A 27,987-nucleotide genomic window follows, 5' to 3' on the forward strand; every position below is an offset into this window, starting at 1 on the left:
ATAACGTTTGAGACCGATCTTTGAATAGTGGAGAAGTAAATTTTATAACGTTTGGGACCGATCTTTGAATAGTGGAGAAGTAAATTTAACCCTTTTCCGATTAATTTATGAAAACGACTTGTTATTATTGTTGTTATTTAAATACGTGATGTTTGTAAATATTTACGTCTTAATTTAAGTTTGTACTATGGCATAACGAAAACAGATCTAAATACTAAATTTTATAATCGCAATCCGAGTCGGCAACATATACAGCAATCCGAGGTAAGCGTACAATTTCTCATGTACATTGTACAAGCACCTCATGCAAATTTGCCTTCAAAAGAAAGCAACTCTTCTCGATCTTCTTTCTCCTTTCTTCAACCTTTACCCGTTTCTCTCCAAATATATAATACATCCATCTCTACACTTTTTATATAACACTTTACCAATTTTCTCCTCCATTCCAGGTACTCTCTCCCTCTCTCTCCATTTTTATTTTTATTTTTTTGGTTTGAAATTTAGCCTTTGAATCTGTGTTTATTGGTTGGTGTTCTAAATTGCGTGTAACTTTTTTTGTTGATCTTTTAGGGTTTATAAGGTTGATTGAGCAAATTTGAGAAATTTGGAGGGGTATTTAAGGAATGGAAGCATCATCGTCATCGCCGGAGTTTGATTACTTGTTCAAGCTGTTGTTGATTGGGGATTCAGGTGTAGGGAAGAGTAGTTTGCTCCTCAGTTTCACTTCTGATGCCTTTGAGGATCTTTCTCCAACCATTGGTAAGTATGTTGTTAATTATTTGCATTGTGCTAATATCCTGGCTTAAATTTAGTTTTTTCCTGATGTACATTAATTTTACAGAGAATATACTGTTATAATGATGCATGTTGCTGTTTTTGGTGAAAAGTTGTTATAGAGACCTAAAATATAACATAAATATTCGACTTCAAAGAAAAATTGCTTGTTGTTGTAGAGGGTGGATGTTATAGAGTGATATTAGGTAATGATTAATTTGTGAAAAGGGTGGTTTTGACGGATAGAATGAGTGAAATGGTTTTTGTGTTTGGTGGGTGGAAATTAGTTAAATTAGTTAATGGTGGGCTCTTTTAACTGTTTATGCACCAATAGCTGTGTATTGGTCAATGGTTCTATTACTTTTTAAATGTTTCTTAATAGTCTGGCTAAATGGATTTGATAATCTCCAGTTGCATTAATTGAAAAAGAGTTAAAAGGGTTTCTTTGAAATGATTATGTGCCTATATCAGGAGTAAACCATGCAGTTGAGTTAACTCAATATGAGTAGGCGAAGTGGTATTGCATTGCTATAACTAGATTATGGAATGTTACTACATACTGGGTGTTGATTTAGTGCCGCATAATCAGCAACAAAAGAAACAACAATAACAACAAACCCAATGTAATCCCACAAGTGGGGTCTGGGGAGGGTAGAGTGTACGCAGACCTTCAACAACAAACACACCAATCAGAAAACCGAAGCAAAAATACAAAACTAACAGCAGGTATTGTAATCAGAAAGTCGAAACCCAGCAACAAAAGAAAAAAAAAAGAATATTTGGAATTTAGCTGGCAGTGGGAACAATTCACCAGTCTATCAACAATAACATCAACAACAACAACAACATACCTAGTGTAGTCCCACAATTGGGGTATGAGGAGGATAGAGTGTACGCAGACTTTACCCCTACCTTGTGCAGGTGGAGAGGTTATTTCCAATAGATCCTCGACTCAAGGTAATCATAATTCCAACAGTTTATAAAAGACAGTGGCGTACGCAGGATTTTTCATAAGCGATGTCACTATTTAACATAGTGAACAATTGAATAAATTACTGTAATAAGAAAACCGAAGCAGAAAAAAGAAGAAAGAAATACAAGAATAATACTAGTACTACGGTTAGGAAATGAGATACACTTGACTACCTACTGACCTTCTACACTAATTCTCGACCTCCACACCCTCTTATCAAGGGTCATGTCCTCGACAAACTGAAGATGAGTCATGTCCTACTAAATCACCTTTCCCCAATACTTCTTCGGCCTCCTTCTACCTCTCCTTAGACTCACGAACACCATCCTTTCACACCTCCTCACTGGGGCATCTACTTATCTTCTCTTCACATGCCCGAGCCATCTTAACCTTGCTTTCCTCATCTTGTCTATCACGGAGGCCACTCCCACCTTGTCCCGAATATCTTCATTCTTGACCATATCTCTTCTGGTTTGCCCACAGTCTATCTCATTATTCTTATTTCCGCTATTCTCATCTTTTGGACATGGGAGTTCTTGACTGGCCAATACTTTACGCCATGCAACATCGCCGGTCTAACCACCACTTTGTAAAACTTACCTTTAAGTCTTGATGGCGCATGCTTATCATACAGGACATCGGATGTGAGCCTCTATTTTATCCACCTCGCTCTAATACGATGTGTGGCATCATTGTCAATCTCTCCAGGAGTTTGTAAAACTTACCTTTAAGTCTTGATGGTGCATGCTTATCATACAGGACATCAGATGTGAGCCTCTATTTTATCCACCTCGCTCTAATACGATGTGTGGCATCATTGTCAATCTCTCCAGGAGTTTGGCATGACTCGTAGTGAAACTGATCACTCTGTATTTTATCGGTATTCTGTTTCAAATCTCTGTATTTGTTTGGTCGTTTATGTTGACGATATTGTTATTACCGGCAATGATTATGATGATATTACTAAGTTGAAGCAATATCTCTTTCAGCACTTTCAAACTAAGTAACTGGGCAGATTAAAGTATTTTCTGGTAAATTAAATTACCTCACAGTGACTAGACCTGACATTTCCTTTCTTGTGAGTGTTGTGAGTCAGCTTATGGATTCTCCCTGTGATAGTCATTGTGATGCAGTTGTTCGTATTTTTCGGTATATAAAATCAGCTGAAGGCAAAGAATTATTGTTTGAGGATCGAGGCCATGAGCAGATCATTGGATACTTAGATGCTGATTGGGCAAGATCACCTTATGATAGACGTTCTACATCTGGATATTGTGTCTTACTAGAAGGTAATTTGGTGTCTTGGAAGAGCAAAAAACAGAATGTGGTTGCTCGGTCTAGTGCAGAAGTAGAATATCGAGCAATGACTGTGTCAACGCGTGAGCTAATTTGGATCGAAGCTGCTCAAAGAGTTGAAATTTGGTGAGATTAGCCAGATGGAACTTGTGTGTGAAATCAAACTGCTCTTCATATTGCATCAAATGCAGTGTTTCATGAGAAAACTAAACACATTGAGATTGACTGTCACTTTGTTAGAGAAAAGATACTCTTAAGAGATAGTGTTACAAAGTTTGTGAAGTCAAATGTTCGGCTTGCAGACATTTTCATCAAGCACCTCACCGGTCATCGTATTAGTTACATATGTAACAAGGTTGATACATATGATTTGTATGCACCAACTTGAGGGGGCTGTTAGATAGTTATATAGTTAATATGTAATTAGTCTGAGTCCCATATTGAATAAGAATAGGATATGTATTATGTACAGTTATAAATAGGTCTCATTGTATTATAATTAATACATCAATAATATATTTTTCTCCCGTGCTTTCTCACAGACACACTCCTCACCCTCATCTCCACCATCCTCTCCTAAACTTTCATAGTGCGGCTTAACAACTTGATACACCTATTTTTGTTGCAATTTTGAATATCACTCTTGTTCTTGTATAACAGAATCATTATACTCCACCTCCATTCTTTGGGCATACTTGCCGTCCTAAAAATGACATTAAACAACCCAGCTAGCCACTCCAAACCTGCCTTGCCCACGCACTTCCAGAATTCTACCGGGATCTCGTCTGGATCGATCGTTTTTCCCTTGCTCATCTTACGCATAGCCCCCTCAACCTCCTAAGCCTTTATACACTTACAATACTCAAAATCTCGATGTCTCTCGGAGTTATGGAAGTACGTCTGGCATCTTCGTCTAATATGTGCCTCGTCCACCAATATTTTGCCTTCCTCGTCTTTGATGTACTTCACTTGGTCCAGGTCACGAGCCTTCCTCTCCCTCACCTTGGCTAGCTTGTATAACTTGTCCTCGCCTTTGTCCCCAAGTTCCTCATACATGCGTTCAAGCGCTTTTGTTTTCGCAGCCGTAACCGCTAACTTTGCCTCCTTCTTAGCCGTCTTATACCGCTTCCTATTCGTCCTCCTCTCCTCATCATCTTCACTCTCCACTAACTTCAAATATGCCGCCTTCTTGGCTTCTTCTTTCCCATGGACCTCTCCATTCCATCACTAGTCCCCTCTGTATCCACCAGAGTCACCCTTCGAGACCCCTAAAACCTCTCTAGTTGTGTCACTAATGCAATTCGCTGTCCTGGTCCACATACTACTCGCGTTCGCATTACTCCTCCGGCCCCCTTATCCAACAACTTCTCCCCCAACTTCTGAGATTTGTCCTTAGTCAAGGCTCCCCACTTGATCTTTGGTTGACCATACATGACCCCATTTTTCTCTTCCTCTTAATCTCTAAGTCCATTACCAAAAGCCTATGTTGGGTCATGAGATTCTCAACCGGGATAACCTTGCAGTCCGTGCATAAGCCTCTATCACACTTCCTAAAGAGTAAGGCTTTTCCATACCCAAGCTATCCTATTTTATAAAAGGCTTTTCCATAACGTGGGGTCGGAATTGACATATATATTCCAGAGTGGAAATGCTATATCTTTATGTGTTAAGTCACGTGTACATGAGAAATAGTGAATACATCTGAAGAAAGAAATCCTGGGTAAACTCTAGTGGCTTCTGAATTGCATGTTGCGGTATTCCGCTGTGCACTTGATATGCCATAAAATGTAATGTGGTGTTGTTTATTGCCTGGAAAATGAGTTATAGATTTGTTTTTTTGTCTCTCATATTCTCAGGTGTGGACTTCAAGGTAAAACATGTTACCCTTGGGGGGAAGAAGTTGAAGCTTGCAATATGGGATACAGGTAATCCTGTTATTTTGTGTCCTATCTTCAACAAAGTCATGTTGTAGTTTACCTGCTTAGTGGCATAGCTTTTTTATTAAGTAGCATTCTTTCAAACCCCTTAAAACAATTCGTATGCAAATATATAATATGTGACACCAAATGGAGGTTTGTGATTGTTTACGTCTGAAGTTGGATATGATACTACATGGTTTACCAAATTATTTCTCGTGATTTTCCATCTCAAAACTAAAATGTTTTCAATCTATGAAGCACATTTTTCATCTCAATTAGAATGATGAAATTGAAATTTATGTACCCCTTAAATCATTTGATATAACAACTTACTTGACAGAAATTCGCCCTGCCAGGCGCCAGCTGTTGGTCAGAACACAGACAAGTATATGTGATTGCACGCCTAATATAGGAACATTGAGTACGAAGACTAGAACAGCTTTGGTTTTTAAAGGCAATCAAACTCGACTTAAGAGACCAAACTAAGCATGGATTAAATTAATGACAAGCTAAGAGCGAGTAGAATCTTGTGCAACTCCTGGATGTTAAAGAGTTTTGAACTTTATGCTATTCAACTTTAATCAAACCTTAGATTCTCTTTTGTAAGTTCAATCACAGGTTCCCAGTTAGATGAATCAAATACAGTACACAATAAATAGCCCATCATACATGAAAAACTAGGAAGTAGAGTGCAAATAAGTTGAGTTACATGTTGGGTTCAATCATAGTCCTACAATAACGAAATTTGGTCATAGTGGGTTTCTCCCCCTTTTTGATCTTCAATTCCTCGCCTAAAAGTTTATTGCCCAAAACCCTCCTTGAAATTTTCTACATATATGTGAGCAAAATGAGCACCTGTGAATGCATAGCAGCACTTAGGTGCAAGGCTGGATTGCCTAGGCACTGTCGATAAATTCAGAGAGTGATGCCTGTTGTACAGTGCAGGCTCGGGGTTGTGGCTTAAGCACTCTCCAACTTAAGTAAATTCCATTGTTCTATAAGAACTTTAACTTGAATGTTTGACCTCCAAGATTTCTTCTTCTGCAAAATATATTACACCAAGTGAGAAGAACCTATAGTGCCTTGAAACTTGGCAAATCTTAAGTTATGAATGTTGGATAATTGTCTATATAGTTAAAGCCAACTCATCACCGACTAAACCACCTCTCCTCCTTTGGAAATAAGTTGGTGGCAGAGGATGCAGCTGATCGGCCAATACATTGCTTCCTTGAATATTTATGTCAACTTAATTCGAAAGTTGAATTCAGCGTGCTTTTCTCAATGTGCCAGTGGGAAGTTTTCTCTAGCAAAATTATTAATTATAATATAATGACTTTCTTGTTTGCAGCTGGACAGGAAAGATTTAGGACTTTAACTAGTTCATACTACCGAGGAGCTCAAGGAATAATCATGGGTAATCTGTTGTCTCTTTTTTCTGACTTTGCTATTTGATTTGATGAATATCCATGTTATATAATCATCATGCTACACCTACTTAAATCGCTTGCTAAGAGACTGCAATGGTCACTGACGTCACGGCTAACATTAAGCTGGCGCAGTTTGTATCTGGCTTATATATGTCATTATACTGCCTTATGTGTTAGTTCAGATGCTTGTTGTAGCTTTAGGAGTCGTTTCGTACATGAGATAAGAATAATAATCCGGGGATAAAGTTTGGGATTAACTTATCCCATGTTTGATTTGAGTATTAGCTAATCCCGGGACACTTTTTATTCTAAAATGGTGGGATTAGCTATCCCATATAGAAGGTGGGATAACTAATCCCATGGAATATCCTGGGATATCCCACCATTGTACCAAACGACCCCTTAGAGTATTGATGAGTAGTAGTCCAACTCTTTGAAAGATAGATCTAAGCAATGAAAAATGGAGGAACAAGATTGTCTTAACTTTTTAGAAATGCTTCTTAGGAGAAGTACTCGTCCGTTCTTGTATTGTTAAGGGAATATAAATGGGAGTGAAAGAGAAAAATTGTGGTGGTGCATAAGACAGTTTTTTTTAGATATGCTCGAGTATGTTAATTTGTAAGTACCATTTGGAAGTATGCTTTCTTACTGGTTTCTTGTTCTAGGAACAGGTTCTATTTATTCTTCTTGGAGCAAATTCTATCACCCAACTTCCTTCCCCCAAGAAATTTTTGACATAGTGCTTGTGGACTAATCTATCTTTGATTCAACAGTTTATGATGTAACAAGGCGAGACACATTTACTAATTTATCTGATATATGGGCCAAAGAAATTGACCTATACTCAACAAATCAAGACTGCATCAAGATGCTTGTTGGAAACAAAGTTGATAAGGTATCTTCCTTTTGAGATTCTTCTAGTAAGAGAAATTGGTCTACGGTATTCGCTTTAGGAAAACTAAAGTTGCCATTCAATGTTGTCAAAGGTGAAAAAAGTGTCTGTTGGGGGTTTTAAGCGCAAAGTGCACTTAAGGCGCGCACTTTAGTGAAGAAAGACACACACGACAAAAATGCGCACACACACACACGCACCTTAAACCGTGAACAACTATAATATGGACCGAGGAGTTGGAAAACTGCAACAGTGAAACATATGGAGTAAAACCATGTCAATCAAATTACTAATCATTTCGATTTATGATTAAGATGTGAAGATGCAGTTTTAAATTTCCAAATCAAATAGGTAACTCATTTTCTTTTACTAAAGTTAATTCCTCATTCAGTCCTTAATGTACTCATCTACTATTATATTTTCGCAACAGTTAAGAACATAGCTCACGAACTACATTTATCTTGTAATACCGCCCTCATCGAGCCACCTAAGCAAGGAACAATCCTGCTTTGCACCTAGATTTAAGACTTAAGCGTAGCTCAATCGAGCCTTCAATAACACTGGTCACTGTAGGATTTCCTCAAACACAATCATATACCCCCTAATCCCCTTATTGAGCAGGTGCATTTGTTGTTTTGAGTCGATATTGTTGGTGCATGATGATGCTTGTGAATTCTCAAGGGATGTTTGACATATATATGAACTTCTCTGCAGGAGAGTGAAAGGGTTGTCAGCAAAAAAGAGGGAATTGATTTTGCCAGGCAATATGGATGTCTTTTTATTGAATGTAGTGCAAAGACAAGGGTTAATGTGGAACAATGCTTTGAGGAGCTTGTGCTGAAGGTATGAAACATCCGAGGATCTTCCTCATATTTCTTCATGTTATAAAATTTTGAATGGGTAGGCCATGTGTTGTTTAAATAAATGGAGTTGCAATGAAACTTTGTATTACTAGTGATATCATATTCTTTGTATTACTAGTGATATCATATCATATTAAGCTCTATGAGTAAGGAAGCTTGGTTGTTGCCTAATAGCGCTTGATAGTGCTCACTAGAAGAGTTATTATTTGGGATGGTATGGATAGTTTACATATTCATAGCTATCTATAGCTAGAAAAACTGGAAATGATAGCTGAAGCAAATGTATACCAACATGACAGTGTAGCTTCTTTTGTGGTTTAGTTTGATAGATTGAAATTTACTTTCACCACTTTAGTGGAACACCATTTTATTAGGTCTAGTGGGGCTGATATCACATCAATAGTTATTTAGTTGATATCGACTCTTTAAATCTAAGACATGTTCAATGTCACGTATTGAGTTTGGCTTAACAATAGGTTTATCACGTGCTATGAGATCTCCACCTTCATTTTACATACTAACCGTCTTTACTGGTGATAATGCATGTTTAGTGTACCTAGCCTTACTATTCTCACCCCCCCCCCCTCCCCCACCCCCACAAAAAAAAAACCTTCTTGAAGGTATTTCGTGGGGATCTCCTTGGTAAACAACTGGTGGTTTTACTTAGAGGTGGCAAATGGGCGGTTTGGGCTAAACTTGGGCGGGTCAAAATGGATTGAGTCAATAAATGGGCCATTGCCCAACCCTGCCCAAAGTTTACATGGGTTAAGGTGGGCTGGGTCAAGATGGGCTAAATAATGGGTGATAACCCAACCCGCTCAACTTGACCCAACTTTTGTTCTTTCATACATATTACCAAAAGTTATAAAATTTTCTAAAATTGCAGCCACAAATTTTTGAAATCCTAAATTATCGCTAATTAAGCATAATTACTTTCTACTTATATTACAGATTCATGCCAATGTTTCATCATAAACTTTTCCTATTACAACAGTTGTTAAATTAATGCTAATCACGAATAGTTAACAAAATTCTCTCGTAATCAATATCAACTGAGTGTGGCTCAGAAGTAGAATTAAATTTAACAAACAACAATTGGAATTATACATATTTTCCTTTCCCACTAGTTACAGCCTCCACCAAAAAAAGAATAAAAATTATTGAGGAATGCAAATATTATGAATTTGTAACTGCGGATATTTAAAAATGGATTTTTCAATAGTATATCTTTTTCAGTGATTGTTTCTTCTCGAATATTTTGCTGTACCATATATTTTAGACTCTTTTTTGTCTTGATTAGTTTTATTTTAAGTTTCAACCACTAAATGATTGTTGGTGGGACAAAAGGTTACTCCTACTTTGTAGCAGAAACGGTAATCCAGCAGAATCTTCATTTCGTATTGACGGGTTAGCTTTGGGCCATTTAACGGGTTAACTTTGGGCCAACTTTTGTCACGGGTCTAGATGGGCTATGCCCAAATCAACCCATCAAGAAAAACGTTTCAAGCCCAACCTATTATATGTTTGGCGGGTTACATGGGTTTGGACTGTTTTTGCCATCCCTAGTTTTACTTGGCACTTGGGGCAAGATTAAACTGGACATGGGAACTTTTTAATTTTACGCTAGAAGAAAGGTTTTCCTCTGGGGAAGGTGGGTTTGGGGTGAACCGGACATTTATCCACCAGTAGTTGGTTACTGGAATACACTCCTTTTCTGTTTTTGGGTTTTGGGGTGTGTGGGGTGGGGGTGGGGGTGTCGTTGTCCAACAGCCTTGCTAGCAAATATTATCTCAATGAACTGTGGTTTATGGTTTTATTATTGGCTTATTGCTTCCTGGAGCATCCTCCATGCCGTATGAAGTTCAGTTTTATTTTGTCTCAGCTGTCATGTCTTTGCGCTATAGTTTGCCCAACTTTAACATGGATTTCAATATAAATGAAGCCTGTTTCAATTTATAAGATGGGAGTCCCTTTTACTCCCTCTCTATCAAAGAGAAAAGAGAAAGGGAAATAAAGGATGTCTTGTCGTGGTTGTGAGCATCATAAATTTTGGTTTTGCAGATAGTGGACACTCCAAGTCTCTTGGCTGAAGGTTCAGCTGGTGTCAGGAAAAATATATTTAAACAGAAACCTCCAGAAACTGATGCATCAACAAGTGGCTGCTGTTGAGATGACTGTTTTCCTTGATTTCTTCATGCTTTCACATCTTTGGTTTCCCTTTCTTTGTAAAAGAAGATGATGTAATTACTGGGAGTGGCAAACTGTGTTTCTGTCCTTCACGCTAGTAGTTTTTCTGATTGAATAGTCTTCTGTTGTTCTCGTCTTTAATTTGATATGTGAAGAAGATGAAGGTGAAAATTGAAGTTTCCAGAATGACTGAGATAATGAAGCTCTTAACTTTTTTAATTTTGATTTAATCCTGTCTTGAAATATGTTTGACGGAGTATTTTGAAATTGTCATAAGACTCATTTTTTCAAGCCATAACAACAGATATTGAAAAACATAGGTGTGTGATTAAAGTGTTATTCAACATAAGTTTCTGGAAGCCGAAGACTTTTCATCCTCGTTTTGATATGTTCATTTGTTTTAAATTAGAGTACCGTGAGAAAATGATAAGCACCTTACGCATTTTTCGTCGAAATAGGTAACTTTTGCCTTGTATTGTTGTAGCACTTTATCTGGTGAATTATTGCGAACTTGTGTAGTTTGCATGATCAAATTTATTCAGTAAAATTTGATGGAAATAATAGATATTCCGTTAAGCTATACAGTAAGCAACCTCTGCTTGCGACAAAGGGATGTGAGTTAAATCATGTACGTAGGCAAAATACTCCAAACCAAACAGCGACATAATGCTAATTTTGACCTCTTTTGCTTTCTTATTTTCCATTTTTTCTTCTCTCCTCTTTCTTTCTCCTGTCTTTCTAGAGAAATAGCAATGTGAATTCATGGATGTGTGTAAACTCAATTTTTGAGTCTGGAAAATAATCAAAACAAGAAAAGTGTTAAGAATTGTAATATTCGATTTCAAAGACACAATGAATGTTACAATCTCTATAATCTCCTTATTCTTCTCAACAAAAAATATTAGCTATCTTGAGCTTGGCATTGATTCAAAGGGCTTGAAAAGATTGATTTTGAATCTTCGTCTTGAATTTATATTTGAATTATTCGCCATGAACACTTGGGTGAATATTGCATTTGGATTTCACGCTATGAACAAACGAACTTCAGCTAAGCCGCACTTGGAATCTTGATTTGTAGTATCTTTCGCTTTGGATGCTTGTAGAGTAATCCAAAAACTACTATCCTTCAGAGCTCTCTTCTAACTTGCTAATGTTTCTGGTCTGCTTCTAGCCTTATGGAGATCTCCATAAATAGTTGTCGAAAGTGAAGTAGTTTTGAGTATGTAGACTCTGTCGAGTAATTTGATTAGTCAATTGAATTACCAACCAATCACATGATGACAAGCTTGTTTTTTAGGCCAAAATATGTAACCTGTGTACGTGGCATGTTCTCGTTGTTTTTTTTTTCTTTCTTATTTGACTTAACATGGGCATGATTTCATTGACCGTTTCATTTGAATTGGGCCACATAAATTGACATGTGATATTGGCCTGAGCTAATCAAAAAGTTGAGGAATAAACATAATTAGTAAAGGGATTTTTTCATTCCTATACAATATTTGAAACTTATTTACTAAAATTATCATAATTTTGTATATTACCCACCCTAAACAAGGATTACTTACAAATTATATACATTACACCTTAAAAGGCTCCAAATTTATTATTAGTGCCTTAAATTAGGGAATTCTTTACTTGAAAAAAGGCATAACTGAAGGGAACAATTGTGTTAACCATGTTTGAGTATCTGATGGTGGCAATAGCAGCTCCCGTCATCGGAAAAGTGTAGGCCCGAAGTATACAATCCTAGATCGTACTGAGTTGTTGGAATAGCTTGAGTGATTGGCAAGATTGGCTTGAACATCAAGTGGGTTATGAGCCTCGGGACGATAAATTTTAGCTACAAAATGCCTGAACCAGTCACAAATTAAATTTGGTATTGAACTCTTTGAAGGTGATTGGCTTTTCCATTGAATGACTCTGTTGAAGCATTGTACTACTGTCCAAAGTTGGATGAAATGAGTTGGATGAAAATCCTCCTCGACGATGAGCAGTAAAGAGTTTTTAGTATTCAGGTGTTTGATTCTCCACCATTGACAGACATTAAAAAGCTTTGAAACTTTGAATTCAAATTTGGGTTTTCAAAAACCATTATTTGTTTGGATTGAGTGTTGCTACAAATAATTGGGAATATTGTTTGGAGTTTATATCTCAATTTTGAGAGTGTTTGGTGAAGATTAAACTTGATTTTGGCTGAATTTCAGATTGAAACTCGAAGAAGAAGAAGAAGAAGAAGAACACATGACATACAATATACTTACGAAATTGTAGTAAAGTTGTAGTATAATTGTATGTAAATTATATTCATATATATATTTGAATATTGTATGAAAGTTGAAAAATAGTTGTATTATGTATGAATCGTTGTATAAAATTTGTATTTAAGTTATCAATACTATCTTTTTACATAAAGTTGTAGATATGTATCAACATTTGTCCAAAGATTTTACGAGATTAATAACTATCGTGCAGGGCTAGTAAAGTATTCTGCTTCACTTGATTGGTTAACTTACCTAATACACTAATCTATCACAAATTAACGAAACCTATTTAAATCATCACTAAAATGGATACATCGTACTTACAATTAATATTATACAATTTGATGGTACAATAACATACAAATTTAAAAATAAAATTCGTACAGATTTAATACAAATTGATATATCTAAAACAACATACATACTAAAAATAAATTTTATACAACTAATTATATAGTATACACTTATTTACAACTTATCTACAACTTTCATACATTATTTTTACCTAGTTAAAATGCATCTACAACATCATACAACTTAAATACAATTTTCATACAAATTTTATACAATATGTCTTTTTGTATATTTTGTATCTAATTTGTATATATTTTGTATGTGGTGTGTGTTTCTTCCTCTCTAAAATTCCAATCAAAACTTTCTCTCTTAATACAATTTTGATACATATCAATAACTTTATGTAAAAAGATTGTATTGATAACTTAAATACAAATTTTATACAACGATTCATATATTATACAACTATTTTTCAACTTTCATATAACATTCAAATAAAAAAATATATATAACTACAATAGAATAAAATTTACATACACTTATACTATAACTTTACTATAATTTCGTAAGTATATTGTATGTCATGTGTTCTTCTTCTTCTTCTTCGAGTTTCAATATGAAATTCAGCCAAAATCAAGTATAATCTTAACCAAACATCCTCAAAATTGAGATATAAACTCCAAGCAATATTCTCAATTGTTTGGAACATCACCTAATCCAAACAAATAATGGTTTTTGAAAATTCAAATTCGAATTCAAAGCTTCAAAGCTTTTTAATGGCTGTTAATAATGGTGGAGAGTCAAACACCTTCAAAATTTATTGATTGACAATTTCAATTTGAACACCAATTATTCAACATGAAAGAAAATTGCTAAGTTAAAACTCTATAGTAAAACGATTGAAATCCATTGATGAATTCTATTAAAAATATATACAACATGAAAGGATAAAAAATAGAGGACAACAAAGGAAGAAAAATTGGAGAAAGAACAAAGAATAAGAGATTGAGAGAGAGAGAGAGAGAGAGAGAGCGCAAGAGGGAGAGAGGAGAAGGATGATAAATAATTGATTCCTTATTCAATTTCTAATATAAATGGATACTCATTTTATTCATAAAGTGTATATAATTAATAAATTGTATATGCCTATGTAATTAGAAACTTGAGTAGGGAGGGTAATAGAGTTTCAAATAGTGTATAGGAAGGTAAAAATCCCATTAGTCAATATTCAAGAAAAATCTCAAAATCTTAACAGAGTAAGTAATTAACAAAATTGGTAGCTAATTAACTACATTCCTAACATAAACACAATCAATTATCAATGGACCTCTCAATCCTTCCCATGTTCCGTTGCTTATTTTTAGTGGAAGTCTTAAAAATGCCAAAAGGTAATTAATGTGGTAAGTTACTGCATTTAGTTGATTTATAGGGAACAAGACTGCACAACCATTAGACCACATTATTGTTCATTTTCTATTGCCTTTTTTCTTTTCCCTTTTTGGTTTTCCCGTTATCTTTCTTTTTTTTAAATGAAAAAGAACATAGATTTTTAAATATGGGAACGTGATGGGAGGTTTTCTTTACATGTTTATTTTTATTGTTATATTTGATTCCTTTTATACTCCTAAAAATAATAAGTATAGTTTATCTAGTATATCATTGTTGTATAAATAACATATTTGTAATTTATTACTAAATCAAATATTTTTCCAATATGTATGTATATTAAAAATTATTAACTGGTATGTTTTTTATGTCAAAAATAAGATTAAATACACATGCTACGCACGTGCACAGAGACTACTATACGACGTATATATAACTACTATATACACATTATATGCATAGTGATATATGAGGTTTTTTGGGCATATAATTAATCTTATGATTTAGTATGCCATATATTTATCGTATAAATATTACATATGCAGAATATTATATATATATATATATATATATATATATATATATGCATTGCAAGATTAGCTTCAAGATTATATTTGATTCCTTTTATACTCCTAAAAATAATAAGTATAGTTTATCTAGTATATCATTGTGAAATCAATAATATATATAATATTTGAAATATATTATAGTTGTATAAATATTATTATATAGTATACTACTTGTATATTACTATTATATTATATACGACGTATATATAACTAATATATAATATAATTATGTGGATATGCATAGTGATATATGACTTTTTTGAATTATTATATTTTTATGATTTAGTATGCTATATATTTATCGTATAAATATTACATATATAGAATTTAAAATTGTTTCATAAATATTATATTAAAACATGCACTGGTATATATATATATATATATATATATATATATATATATATATATATATATATATATATATAAACAATACTTTGGTCTGCACATGATCTTACTTCTATTCTTTATTAGTTCCCTTTCCCTTCATCTTCATTTACGATGCAATTGCGAAAATTACTAATACTAGTTCTCACGACCACCAATATTTCCTTCAATCAAACTGAAGGAGTATTGGTTTTTGGGTTTGGTATGTTTCACAAGTCGGAAGTAATTTTGGTTTCAACAGAGCGGAAAAATTTGTGCGGATTAGTGTTTGGGTTCGCAAACGAATTGATTTTCAGAGACTCGAGAGATTTTGAGAGAACCTAGTTCAAAGATACTGGCAAAAGAGACGATAAATTTCAAGGGGAAATGGATAGTTTCAATATATTATATATAATTAGAATATATTTAAAATACATTTTGAGTGAAAATGAAGAAAATAAGAGGAGATAGACAGTGAAATTTAGGATAAAACATAAAGAGGAGAGAGAGTGTAATAGATTCCATGATTTGTGACTCCTTAATTGTGTGCATAATTTGTACAATATATTAATCTTTGGAATTTATGCAGTGAGAGTAAGGCTGCGTACAATAGACCCTTGTGGTTAGGTTTTTTTTCGGACCCCGCGCATAGCGGGAGCTTAGTGCACTGGGTTGCCATTTATTAGTAATGTAAAAAAATCTTTGGAATAAACAACAAATGATATTATTTTCTTAAATACTTTTTAAAAAAATGCTTAGCTGTGTAGTTTTCTCCAGGAAATTACACCTAATGACCTTAAAAATGAACGGTCTTGACTTTTTGACCCCCGCTTGCCCCATTCGCAAAATTGTAAGGTCAAAAGTGTTGCTCATCGGGCAAACGAGGGGCAACACTTGTTAAACTTAAAGTTCTGCCCATGGGACAAGTGGGGTTAAAAAATCAAGGGAGTACTAACTAACAGGTGAGTCCTCCCCGAACCGCCCCTTCGTCGAACCTTTCCTTTAATGGTTGGGGAAAGCATTCCCTTATCTGAACTTGGTGGGCATTCTTTCCGGGCTTAGTAAAATAGGGGGTGGGTTTGACTTGAACGCCCTCGGTCGGGATGGTCCTGTCGAAGAACTTGTTTTTTCTTTAGATAAAGCGGAAGCTCGTTCCTGGCCTCTTTGGCAGTAGCTAATCTGAATTCGCAACCCGCCATCTTTGGGCAGGAGTCGTTAGATCTTGCCCAGGCAATGGAGCGATCGACACTCGCTCGCAAGTTTTAAGAAGTGGTAAGCGCAAGGACAATTTGATTCAGAAAGGGGAGGAGGAGTAGCCTAGCCTGGTTCTTGTTTGTTTTCCTTAGCGGTATAGTACGACACATGGGAAATCACAATCAGAGAGAAGTAACGATACGATAGATCCGCAGGAAATAGCGAAGTACATGAATTCTCTATCTCTTTCCTTAGCTGAGAGAGAGGGAGCGAACTCTCGACATGCAGGCATATCTCGTTGAATCAGTCTTTTTCGCCACATTCCGTATAACGGGAATCGAACCCCCTCCGCTGCTGGCGGACAGATGTATAATGTACTACTTTGATCCAGCAACTTGTTAGGAGTAGATTTTGGCTTGGGAAAAACCTGTGGATGAGCGAGAATATACGAATATTTTTGTTAGATGGTTTCCCCTTACAGTCTTTTTTGTTAAAATGAATGCGGATGGGTGTCTGCTTTCTTTGAGAATTTGGATTGTACAACCAAGAATGTGGCTGAATTCGCTATCGCTTGTAATGGTCGACAGTATTCCCGCCATACCATAATTCCAATTATTTAGGGCTAGAAGCTTCGCTAGAAGCAAGCAAGATGAGAAAATTTTGTGCAAATCACCGTGAGCTAATAGCCATTTGGACATTAGACTATTGAAATGGGCTCATCTTTTGAGCCCAACCGAATGTAGCCCAAAATCCCAAGTTGAACTTTAATTTAAATCCATATTAGACTTAAATAATTTATCAAAATTTAATAGGATTTTAATGCCATTAAGAAACCCAAACCGATCAGGTTCATTAGAGCTATAGCTCTAGGGATGTTACTTGTTTGTAATTAGGAGTTTAGCTCCCAAAGTTGGCAAAAATAAGGTTGAGTATTCGAGATCTTTTGCCAGTCGCTGATAGACCAAACATATAGCTTTACATGATACATCTGCCCAAGTTGAACAACCAGCCAGCTGTGTAAATTTTTCTGAATCCAAACAAGTTGTTATAGCTTTCAACTGTTCAGATACTGTTTCCCTGTGAATGTTCCATAACTTCTTAGTCTGCATCCTAAATCACAAGTTCCTGACAAATCTAATGGCAACCAAAACTTGATCTCCTTCCACATAATATTTTAGAAAATGCCATTAATTCCTGAGAGAGATTCACCACTCAGAGTAATGCAGGTAGAAATCCAAGACATTAACCAATACAATCTTAGCAGAAAACCATAAGTAGAGAATATCTAATTTCTGTTTTCCACTGAAAATATTACGTGAATACAATGTCAGAAAGCATTCGATTAAGAATTCTATGTAGGCCAAGTGGAACAGAGAATGCCTATCATGATAGCTATATGTGAAAGAGAGAGAAAAAAAAACTAAAAGTATACCAGCGTGATTTACACTTTGTCATCACACAACAATTGAAAGTAAATTTACAAGTCTATAAGCAGAGACCATTAGTAAAAATCCCCACGACTACAACTCCAAGTGACATGGCCATCCGAGAAGCTTAATCATCACTAGAAGTATGGCGAAGTTGGAAAAATAAGCTAGTTACAAGGCCTACATCCTCCTTCAGAATCTTTTATCTGCAGAGTTAAGTAGCATTATTGACATACATCATTCTTAATGCTGGAGAAAATGAGCAAGTATGTCATAAAACAGAAAAGGAGAAGGTGTTCAGAGTTTGCTTAGTTTATATGTTTGTAAGTGAAGAAAGGTAGGCAGACCTTACCAGGTCCATTATTCATGCGCTCTCAAATCGAACAACTACACAGGTGATGTTGTCAGAACTACCCCTTGAATAAGCTTCTTCTATAAGCTTACGTGATGCTGCTTCAGCATCTTTTATGTCCTGCACGATGGCCACAGCATCCTGTATGTAATGAAGAGAAGTTAGACCCTTGAAAATTCATTACTAGTTGATGCAACTAGAAGAGAGAAGATTAATATGCATGAATATTTTGGACCACTCAGCAAATATCAACATATTAGATACACAACAGCAAAGTTTGCATGTTGAATCACTGCAAAGCTACTGTCATATGCTAACAATCATGAAAATAGAATTACAGAAGAAGCTACTAATTCTAAAGAGAACTTTCCTGGTTTGTTACTTTCTTCTACCTGTATAAACAAGGAATGTGTAAAAGTATTACACAAGGCTCTAGGAATCATCCCTAACCAAACTTGAGCTTGCCTAAGCAAAATAGCTTCCCTTGAATCACCTGTGGATCGAGCTCTAAGCTTAAGAACCAGTTCCATTTTTCCGGAGTATAATAATCTCCATTTTCAAACTCCCTGAATATTGAATATATTAAGAAGTCTTTCCCCCTCAATTTCAAGACCAGGACCAAAATTTTGAGCTTAAGTTTGAATTATAAAATACAGTTCCTGACCACTAATGAGCTTAGCAAAGGTTTTAATAGTAACAGTTTTTTGATATCCCTCCTTTGAAGGACAAGCTCCAGATTCGTCCAAATAAAGACAGAAGAAATAAAAGAAACCCCTCGCAAGATGTATTCAAATTCAATCCTTAAAACCAAGCTCTGAGGTCTCAAGTATACATTTAGCATTATCATCTTACTAAGAGTATGTAAGTTGAGGAAAACTGGTTAGTGTTGAAACACCACGAAAGGTGTATAACACGTTTATAGCAAATGAAACCTGACCTTGTTAGACAGGACATTCCAAAGTCCATCACTTGCAATTATTATAAAATCTACACCATCAATTTCTTCTTCCTGAAAAAGGAGATCAAATATCAATGCACTGAACATCAATACAAATCATCAACTTCGGAAGCTAATTATACGAGAGAGAGAGAGAGAGAGAGAGAGAGAGAGAGAGAGAGAGAGAGAGAGAGAGAGAGAGAGAGAGAGAGAGAGAGAGATGTAAGTAGCAATATTTTGGTTCAGTAAAACAACTGGGTTTCAATATCAGAACAAAACAAGCAAATCAACAACAACAACAACCAACCCAGTTAATTCCCACAAGTGGGGTCTGGGGAGGGTAATCAAAGGGTCAAGATGTGCTAAGAAAAACACAGCATTAATTCAGGGAAACCAAAAATACTTCAGCTGCTAAATACTACAAAATAAAAGATATAGCTTAATGTCAGTTTCCCCCTGTATGCTTATGTTATAAGTGCAATGTGCCAGCTCAAACTTTTTCTACTGAGATACAGTCTACCAACACTCCTTGCATAGGAACTGCCAAACCTCTATGCAAACGTATCTTTCTTCCATCTATAAGCGTGGGGAAAAATAGCAATGTTTTCTCATGAAATGATTGTAAATTCTGATGGTTATGGTCTCATTAAAACAGTGTGGTGGAATAGGAGAAAAAGGAAGGGCTTGGTATTTCTAGTTTCCTTGCCTTCTTCCCTATTCTAAATTTCATCACAGTTCAGGTCAATATGCTCAATTACTGCTCAATTTTCATACAACAGCTACAATGGAGGGCAATTAATGCATTCCTCCAAAACTTAAAGGCTGGTCTGAGAAACAAATTTGTAGAGGGAAGAAATACGTTCTGACAAAATATTTTAACACGAGCAGCTTGGTCTCGAGTTCTCACTTCACCCTACCATTCCAAGTGTAATTTTAACCAACCCTTTATTATGCAATAGTTAAGTTTAAACATGTTGCATGCAACCTTCATATCAGATTCATAAAAAGGTTTTGGTGAGAGGGCTCATCTAATCGAGTCAATACCCTAGGTCGGACATGTCACACCATGCGGCATTATGGTGAGACGGCTCCTCCAGTCGAGCTGATACCTAGACTGGATAGTTTGAGTTAGTGAGCTTATGCACTCCCTAGGGTTACGATATGAAATGAAAATATTTAAGTTTAAAGTTTCTTACAGGTTGTCAAGTTTTCAAATGCTTTATAATGTTGTGATTATGCATTCACGTTTTCCGTAAGTATCGCTCACCCTTCTGTGAGGGAGACAGTGATACTCATGCAGTACTTTATTATTATACTCACGTCCCTCTGCGGGGGCGTTCACTCATGTTGTGATTGTAAGTGTTGATACTCCGGGCGACTCTACCACCTTCTAGGCTTCTCCTTCACACTCCCAATTTTTGGTGAGCCCACTTTATGCCGTGGGGATTGGTTATTGACTTATTTTATTTTATTTTATTTTTGGGTATAGCCGAGGCCTTGTCACCGGTATTCTTTTAGCCAAGGAAAAACAACCACCATCTTGGTTTTGACACTCAAGCGATCCGCCCAACTAAAGAAGATCGATTCAAAGGTTAGATTTCACCACCTCTATCTATCCAACTAGTTCTAGCTTGGTGCTAAAAAATGATCGAAGTAGTTGAATAGGAGGATCACTATGACTATAGCCCTTGGTAAGTTTATCAAAGACGAATATGATTTATTTGAAATTATGTATGACTGGTTACGGAGGTACATAGGCTCCATAGACGTTGTAGGTCTAGTTTATGTCCTTTTGTCATTCTACTGAACTCTCATATTCATGTATCAATAACTATTTAATGTCTTAGGATATTTATGAACTTATGCAAATGTTTATGAAGAGTTTCATGTTTCCTACTCATGCATGATCATGTTTAGAAAGTTGGTTTGCTCGATGGTAAGTTTAAGACATCAAGTGCCAATCCGTCTGTCCAGCTTTTGGGCATGACATAGGAAGTGGTGTTGGTAGGGTAGATGTAGGTTACCATTTGAACCAAAAAAGTTCCATTTAAAGAAGCTAACAACACGATAACTTCCCTTATAATCTCAAACTGCACCATGCTCTTGAGCCTTGACAGATCAAGCAAATAGAGCAGGAAATGAAGACAAACTATTGCTTCAAGAACAAAAGCCAAAATACCTGAATCTCTGGGTCTGCCACAACATATGGCTTTAGCAGTTTATCTCCAAATGCACGAGAAACAGCCAGTACCCCACCTACACGCCATGTACCTGAAGAACAGAGCAGCAGGACACTGCATTGAATTCAACTAACAGGAAAAACAGGATGTAACATATTTACATGCGGTAATAAATTTCACTGGAAAGCACCTAAGGCATGCAAACATGGATATGTAGTATTGCTCATATAAGGCACTGCCAGGTAAAGAAACCACATGAAGCAGTTGCATAATAAAGAAACCACATGAACCAAATTTTAAGAGCACAAGTTTCAAAGTCTTCCTTTCTTTCTTAAACTCCGTGACCATTTAAAATTTGCCACATATTAAATGGAGGGAGTAATATTTAACTAAACAGTTACATAATAAATTCTCCTAGCCCAGCTACAGACAATGATTGAATAGCAATTTTTTGTGAAGCTCAAACTTCACAAATAATGAAGTTTGCAAGGGCTAGACAATGTGGTTTTGGAAGATTCTGTATGGAAATGTACAGAACCCGATAGAAAAAAAGAGAGAATTTGATTACATATAAAAAAGAACGTGGAATAATACAATTCTTCGTGACTTCAGTCTCCGGTACATTTACTGGTCCAATCAAGCACCAAGAAACACATAAAAAGAGACTGCAACAAACTTTTACCTGCCCAGATGATGAAACCGCCAGCCTGTTCTATCCTTTCACGCTCATCAGATCTGTCAGGCTTGTGATCGATGGATAAAGGAATAGCTGCATTTATTGCAACAGTTATGCTTCACAACCAAATAACAAAAAATGAATAATCATTCAACATGATGGAATCACTTCCGGAACTCACTTTCGAAATCTGAGGGAAAAAATAATTAAGTTCAGATATGTTGGAATTACAGAAGAATATATACAGCCGCCATCTAGTTCATCAAGATGCTGTGATATACTAGGGAATAAAGCTCAAGAGTCAAGCCCAATGAGAATGATTGTTTTCTTCCACCCATACCATCATTAAACTAGTTTGCACGCACATACATTGCACACCATAAAAACAGTGAATGAAGAATATTTTTTCTTATAAATTTATAATTTTGTAAGACGGTAAATACATAAGTATATGGGTATAGCGGAATACAAAACTGCTGAAAGTTATTCCATTGATCCTAAGATATATAGCATCATTCGACAAGTGAATGTAAAATATTTCTGGTTGATTTTTAAATGTACACTTGGCAAACCAAATTCTTGAAAAATTAAAAACAGTTGTTTGCCTTCTCAAATAATAAGTACTCCATATATATAAGCTGGGTTAGGAGTGTTTTACTTTTAATTTCTCATTCCAATGAATTTGTCATGTTATTTCACTTCCTTTAGTGTTTCAATTCAAAAACTAACAATTGAAGTAACTGAATCTCTTACACTCGATAAGGAAAAAATAGATACCTAATAATTCTCTATGTGGCGGTTTTTTTAGAACTGATATTTAAATATATAAAACCAAATATATTGTGTAGTTATTATTTTGTAAATTTCCATCAATGAGGAGTATTTTTCTTTATTTATCCACTATATTAGGTCAACAATTTTAGTTTAACTTCCTCATCTTTCCTTTTTGTTTCTCTCCGGCACGATTTACCTCGTGATGGTAAGTTAATTCTATAATTTTTTAAGGAATTACACATGTAATCTTTTTGTTTCACTCGTTCTCTGCTGATAGTAATACCACTAAAAAATCTTAATGAACACCTAAATTGCATAATGATTTCTTCTTAATTTTGCAAATCTAACTTCAAACAGAAATATTCCTCCATTTCAAAATAACCACATTTCATTTTTAGTCGGTACATAAAAAATTATAAGTACATTTCCTTTTCAATCCATACAGCGAAAAATAGGAACTTCACTCAAGTGTCCCAAAAATTTTCACCTTCAATTAAAGGAGATCAAATTAGGTGAACCTTGACGAACAGTTAAAATGTACTCTTTCACATTTTTCGTACAAAGAGTTCTGCAATTTGTAGTACTTAACTACTTTTCATGTAGGTTCCAAATATCTTGAGAAGTTAATCTTAGTCCAAGTTAATCCGAAAATTGATTTAACAACTTACTATACAAATAATACTAACTCAAATATAATTAAGTAAAGCATATGTTCTCAAAGTTTAACTAAATAATAAGCAACTTTAACGGTGTGATGATCTTTTCCTTGTTAAAACTTTATTGAAAGATTTCAACAGACCACCTATTTCAGTTTTTAGTCACCTTAAGTCAAATAATTTATTAGTGGTTTATAAAGTAGATTTAGGAACTTAAATCTTATAATTTACCTTATCCAAAAAAGTAAACTTCAATTCATAATATTGGTACTAAAAGAAAGTTAAATTAGTTTAGCTTTTTCTTTTTTTGGCACATCTGCATGGAATATAATTGCCTAGCAATTATTTGAATATTATTCCATAAAAAACAAATCTAAACTAATTTGTCAGATTGAGGTTTTATTTAGATTAAACATTATTAAGATTATACAATTTTTATTTCTGATGGTGTTTGGTGTGAAAGATTTATCTTATCCGAAAAATGTTTGATTTCACAACAATGCAATATGACGTAGTAGTTTACGATTTATTTTAAGATAAAGAGAAAATCAAAGAGAATTGAATTCAATGTCTTATACTAATTTATTTTGATTATTTGATTTTTATGCTTGGTGGTATTTGATTGTATATATTATATTTTCTACATTTTTAAATATGCTTTTCCTAAGTTATTGTCCCTCTCTTATTATGGTCTATGGAATACCATATATTAGCCATATTAAACTTTTGGAAACGTAATTAATCAATCAACCATTCAAGCAATACCAAATATTTCCTGAATTTGAAAAGAAAAATGGATGCTCAGTTCCGCTCCAAAATTTTGGAAAGTATAATATGGGGTTGGAAAAACCAAAACACTAAACTCGCAAATCATTGAGACTTTATAGATAGTATAGATAAGAAACATCCAATTATACCTAGTCTTCTTGTTATCAAAATGAGTAAAGAACTTTTATTTGTAACCCATATACAAAAAAGTATAAAAATAACCATGCCAGTTAAGTTTCCTACCTACAAACTGCAGAAATCATTTATACATATCATGAGAACTTCAAACACATAGGAATAAAAAATAATCCTTTTTTAGGTAAAGAATTTATCCTTGTTCATTTTTTCTTCTTGATAGCCGAGAAATCCCGAGGGATGGTGGCACACGGTTTGAAACTCGGTGGATAATAGGTCTGCACCTCTAACCTTCTCCACTTAAATACCGGACTTTTGTCTACAACAGAATTCGAACCATGACGTGCACCTAACCCACATATCATGTGTTGCGCTCGTAACACTAGACCAAAGCCCTAAGACAGAATTTATCCTTATTTTCACTATCAACAATTCAGACCTTTGACTAACATTTGCATTTTCTCTGGCCTTCTTTTTGTTGGTCCTTTTTTCTGCTAATAAGATTATTTGTTACAGCCTCTATGTCAACTTGCAAGACACACCAATTAGGAAAGATGGCCAAAGAAGAAAATCAAAGACTACAACATAAAGAAACGTGGCAGATTACTTAATTATCTTATTTCCCTAGAAAACAGGACAAGCTTTTCACAAATTAGAATTTTTAAAGCTCTTGTGCTCACCTAGAGCAAAAAGATTGCTTGGAAAATCTGAAATGTACCCAGTTATTCTTATTTTGTTTGCTCGGGTTTATATACTTTCTTTAAATGGGTAACACCCACCTTTTTTATCAAATAAAGTAAACTCTCATTGATATGAGAATGAAGAAAGAGCTGAAAGTTGCAAAATGTAGTTCCAGAATCACAATTATATACAGCCCAAAAGAATACTTCTCATAAATCTACTGAAACACTTCCTCCCCTGTGAGTTCTACCACTTTCATATGTACTTTCCTTGATAAAGCATTTATCTATAACAAAGATAAGCCACAAAAGAAAAATAACCAACCTTGCGATAAACCAAACTATATATATGTCTCTCTGAAAACCAAGCCGTGTTTGTGAAAATTTTGCATATAATTATATAGAGACATGCAACAAACCTGAACCATCTCTACAAGCGACGACTCTAGAGTCTCCCACATTTGCAACAACCAATCTATCACCTATAAGAACAGCAGTTGATGCTGTTGAACCAGCATCTTTTTGCTGGCCTTTTTCTTCATTAAGGTAATCGGCGTCGGTCTGCTTAAATGCTTCAACTGCATTCAAGAGCCTTTCCCATTAAATGATACAGAAGACAGAAGATAGGATGAAATTAGAAATTACGCAGAATATGTCCCCTCTGATTCATACCTATAGCTGACTTCGTATCTTTGATAAAATCAGGATGACCACTCAAATTCTTAAAGAGGTTGTTCTTCAGGTATTCTGCTGTTCTTGAACCACCGTGACCTAATAACAAGCAGAATATAAAGGGATAAACAATTATACAGGTCACTAAAAGGTTTTTTTCATGCGTTGATTTTCCTATCTACAACAATTAAGATGACATTAAATGAAGAATTACACTCTGAAAGTAGGAAAGGCCTATCCAGAAACGATATGCAAGAAATACTGAGAGATACCGTCAAAAACACCAAAGAATGCCACCATTTGACCTTCGACTTCTGATATCCTTGTCTCATAAAAGTCCTCCATGGAAGCCCGTTTCCCCTTAAAACTAGCATATCCGTAGCTGAATTTAGCACTTTTGTTTCCAGTCAGAAAGCTTCAAGAAAAGAAAAATAAATCAGTTAGTTTCTTATAAAAGGTCACCCCAAACATATCCTTAGAAATGAATAGCACTGCATTAATTGTTGCTGCCCACAACGAAGATACAGCCATATTGAAAATCTAAAAATCTGAACAAAAGAAAATGCATTTATCAGTCTGAATTTGAATGTTAATATCCTCAACCAAAACAGGCAACCAGGCTGAAGTTCAAGACATAACTTGGCCAGTGACCGGCTCTTTAAGCTACAGAACATACCCCACAGTGGAGTATTTTGATTTCATACCATATGGGTAAGTATTAAACAAAGCACTATTAGGAAACTGGATTTGGAGACACATGATGGAAGATCAGGGTGGAGGAAGGTCAGTGATGAGATATGGAGTCCAAGGAAAGGGAGGACCAATTACATCATATTGCTATATGGAATTGCTCATTCAATGAGAATAACGAAAGGATGGAAGGATATTTATAAGAATATCACTTTCCTATAATCAAAATAGGAAATGGACCCATAATCAATTTATGGAATCTGAGATGGCGCATGGATGCCTCTTTCTGTGGAATTTTTCCATGTCGTTCAGTATATCTAGTCAGTGGATGGCAATAGCGGCCAGGCCAGCAAGAACAGCAGGAGAGTATCTTCTTTAATTTTTATTTTTTGGATAAGTACATCAGGAGGGAGTATTATCAAATCAAAATCTCTCAAAATAGACCTAGGTTTGAAGCAGAAATAGAACATATTTGCGGCTTCGTGTATGGCGCGGAGATAATACTTTGATATGTTAATTCCCCAACAAATTCTCGCTTGCCAACAGTATTAGATCGTAGCTAAGGTTTTAAGGATGAATGGAGACCAAACAGAAGAATGGTTCCTATTGACATTATGAAATGATATATAGATTGAAGAGATAAACTTTATGTATGGAAAAAGCTTGTAATTGAAGTAATTCTCTGCCACGTCTTGTTTCCGCTTGTTTAGTTAGGATATCATAATCTCATGAGGAAATCACTTATCAAAGGCGCCTACTTTATATGTTCATATTACACCTTTGGTAAATACTGCCCCCCAACTTTGTAAATCAAAGAATACTTTGGAAAAAGTTGTAGAAAAAACTAACAAAATCCAACTTTACACCATAATTTCGAGTATAAATAGCAACTGCAAACTCTCATTATCCTTTCTCACACTACAAAAAATAATCAAAATAATCATAAACTCGGAATAATTAACGAGCAGTCCATAATGCAGTAGGAAAAAAAGTGGAAAGCCATTATCATTTCTCGAATCATAAAAAAAAAAAAACTAAAAATAACGATGGACAATTTACAGCATTAACAACAACTAACAGCGAATAAATTCAGCAGAAAGAAAGAAAATAAAACAGGAGAGCAATAATGCAGTTAACCTAATACCGCCGCCGCTAAAGAGGGCATTGGGATCAATAGAAGGAATCATGACAGTTGTTGACGGCGACTGTTTCATCTGCGGCGGCGCAGTAGGTTCTTTTGGTGGTTTCCGTGACGGTGTCGCTGCCGGTGCCGGTGGATGGTTCTCCATGGACGGTGGAGAAAGTTCTGGAAGGTTACGATCGGATTCTTTCTTGTCAACGTTCATCATGGTCGCCGCATTCGGTTTTTTTTACTTCTTCTTAATTCTTATGTGCGAAAAAAGAATCAGTTTATTAGATTTAAAAAATAATAATTTGGAATCGAATTATGGACTGCTAAATTCGGTTTTTTTTTTGGAGTTACCTTTCTGCCCCTTAATCCTAACTGCTTTCGCTGTACTCCCTTCGTTTTTTACTTTCCTTTTTTGCTTATAACGAAAACAACTTGTGATAAACTTAGAAGAAGATTCTGCGCCATGGTTTGTTACGATGCATTAGATAAAATAATGCATGTATTAAT

At 35.2% G+C, this 27,987-nt stretch overlaps 2 protein-coding genes across 3 annotated transcripts; one reads left to right on the plus strand and one right to left on the minus strand.

Moving 5' to 3' along the window:
• Window positions 1-238: 238 nt before the first annotated feature.
• LOC107762524 (ras-related protein RABC1) lies at window positions 239-10,446 on the plus strand. The gene is made up of 7 exons (XM_016580881.2): window positions 239-449; window positions 571-759; window positions 4,900-4,968; window positions 6,311-6,376; window positions 7,163-7,284; window positions 7,996-8,124; window positions 10,206-10,446. Exons 2-7 carry the CDS (start codon window positions 624-626, stop codon window positions 10,311-10,313), a joined length of 630 nt encoding a protein of 209 aa, XP_016436367.1. The 5' UTR covers window positions 239-449; window positions 571-623; the 3' UTR covers window positions 10,314-10,446.
• Window positions 10,447-17,658: 7,212 nt separating this feature from the next.
• Window positions 17,659-27,772, minus strand: LOC107762525 (putative protein phosphatase 2C 11). Of its 2 annotated transcripts, none has more exons than XM_016580883.2 (9): window positions 27,486-27,772; window positions 25,931-26,073; window positions 25,659-25,757; window positions 25,406-25,564; window positions 21,980-22,066; window positions 21,297-21,388; window positions 19,118-19,189; window positions 18,176-18,321; window positions 17,659-18,034 (listed from the first exon to the last, which is right to left on the minus strand). In XM_016580883.2, the coding sequence occupies exons 1-8, from the start codon at window positions 27,695-27,697 to the stop codon at window positions 18,193-18,195; spliced, it is 993 nt and encodes a 330-aa protein (XP_016436369.1). In that variant the 5' UTR covers window positions 27,698-27,772; the 3' UTR covers window positions 17,659-18,034; window positions 18,176-18,192. The 2 variants fall into 2 exon arrangements, with proteins under 2 accessions (XP_016436369.1, XP_016436368.1); XM_016580882.2 differs by having other exon boundaries at window positions 18,181-18,321; window positions 27,486-27,771.
• Between the last annotated feature and the right edge of the window lie 215 nt (window positions 27,773-27,987).

This window comes from Nicotiana tabacum, chromosome 12, assembly GCF_000715075.1.
Source record: "Nicotiana tabacum cultivar K326 chromosome 12, ASM71507v2, whole genome shotgun sequence".
Lineage (NCBI taxonomy): Eukaryota > Viridiplantae > Streptophyta > Magnoliopsida > Solanales > Solanaceae > Nicotiana > Nicotiana tabacum.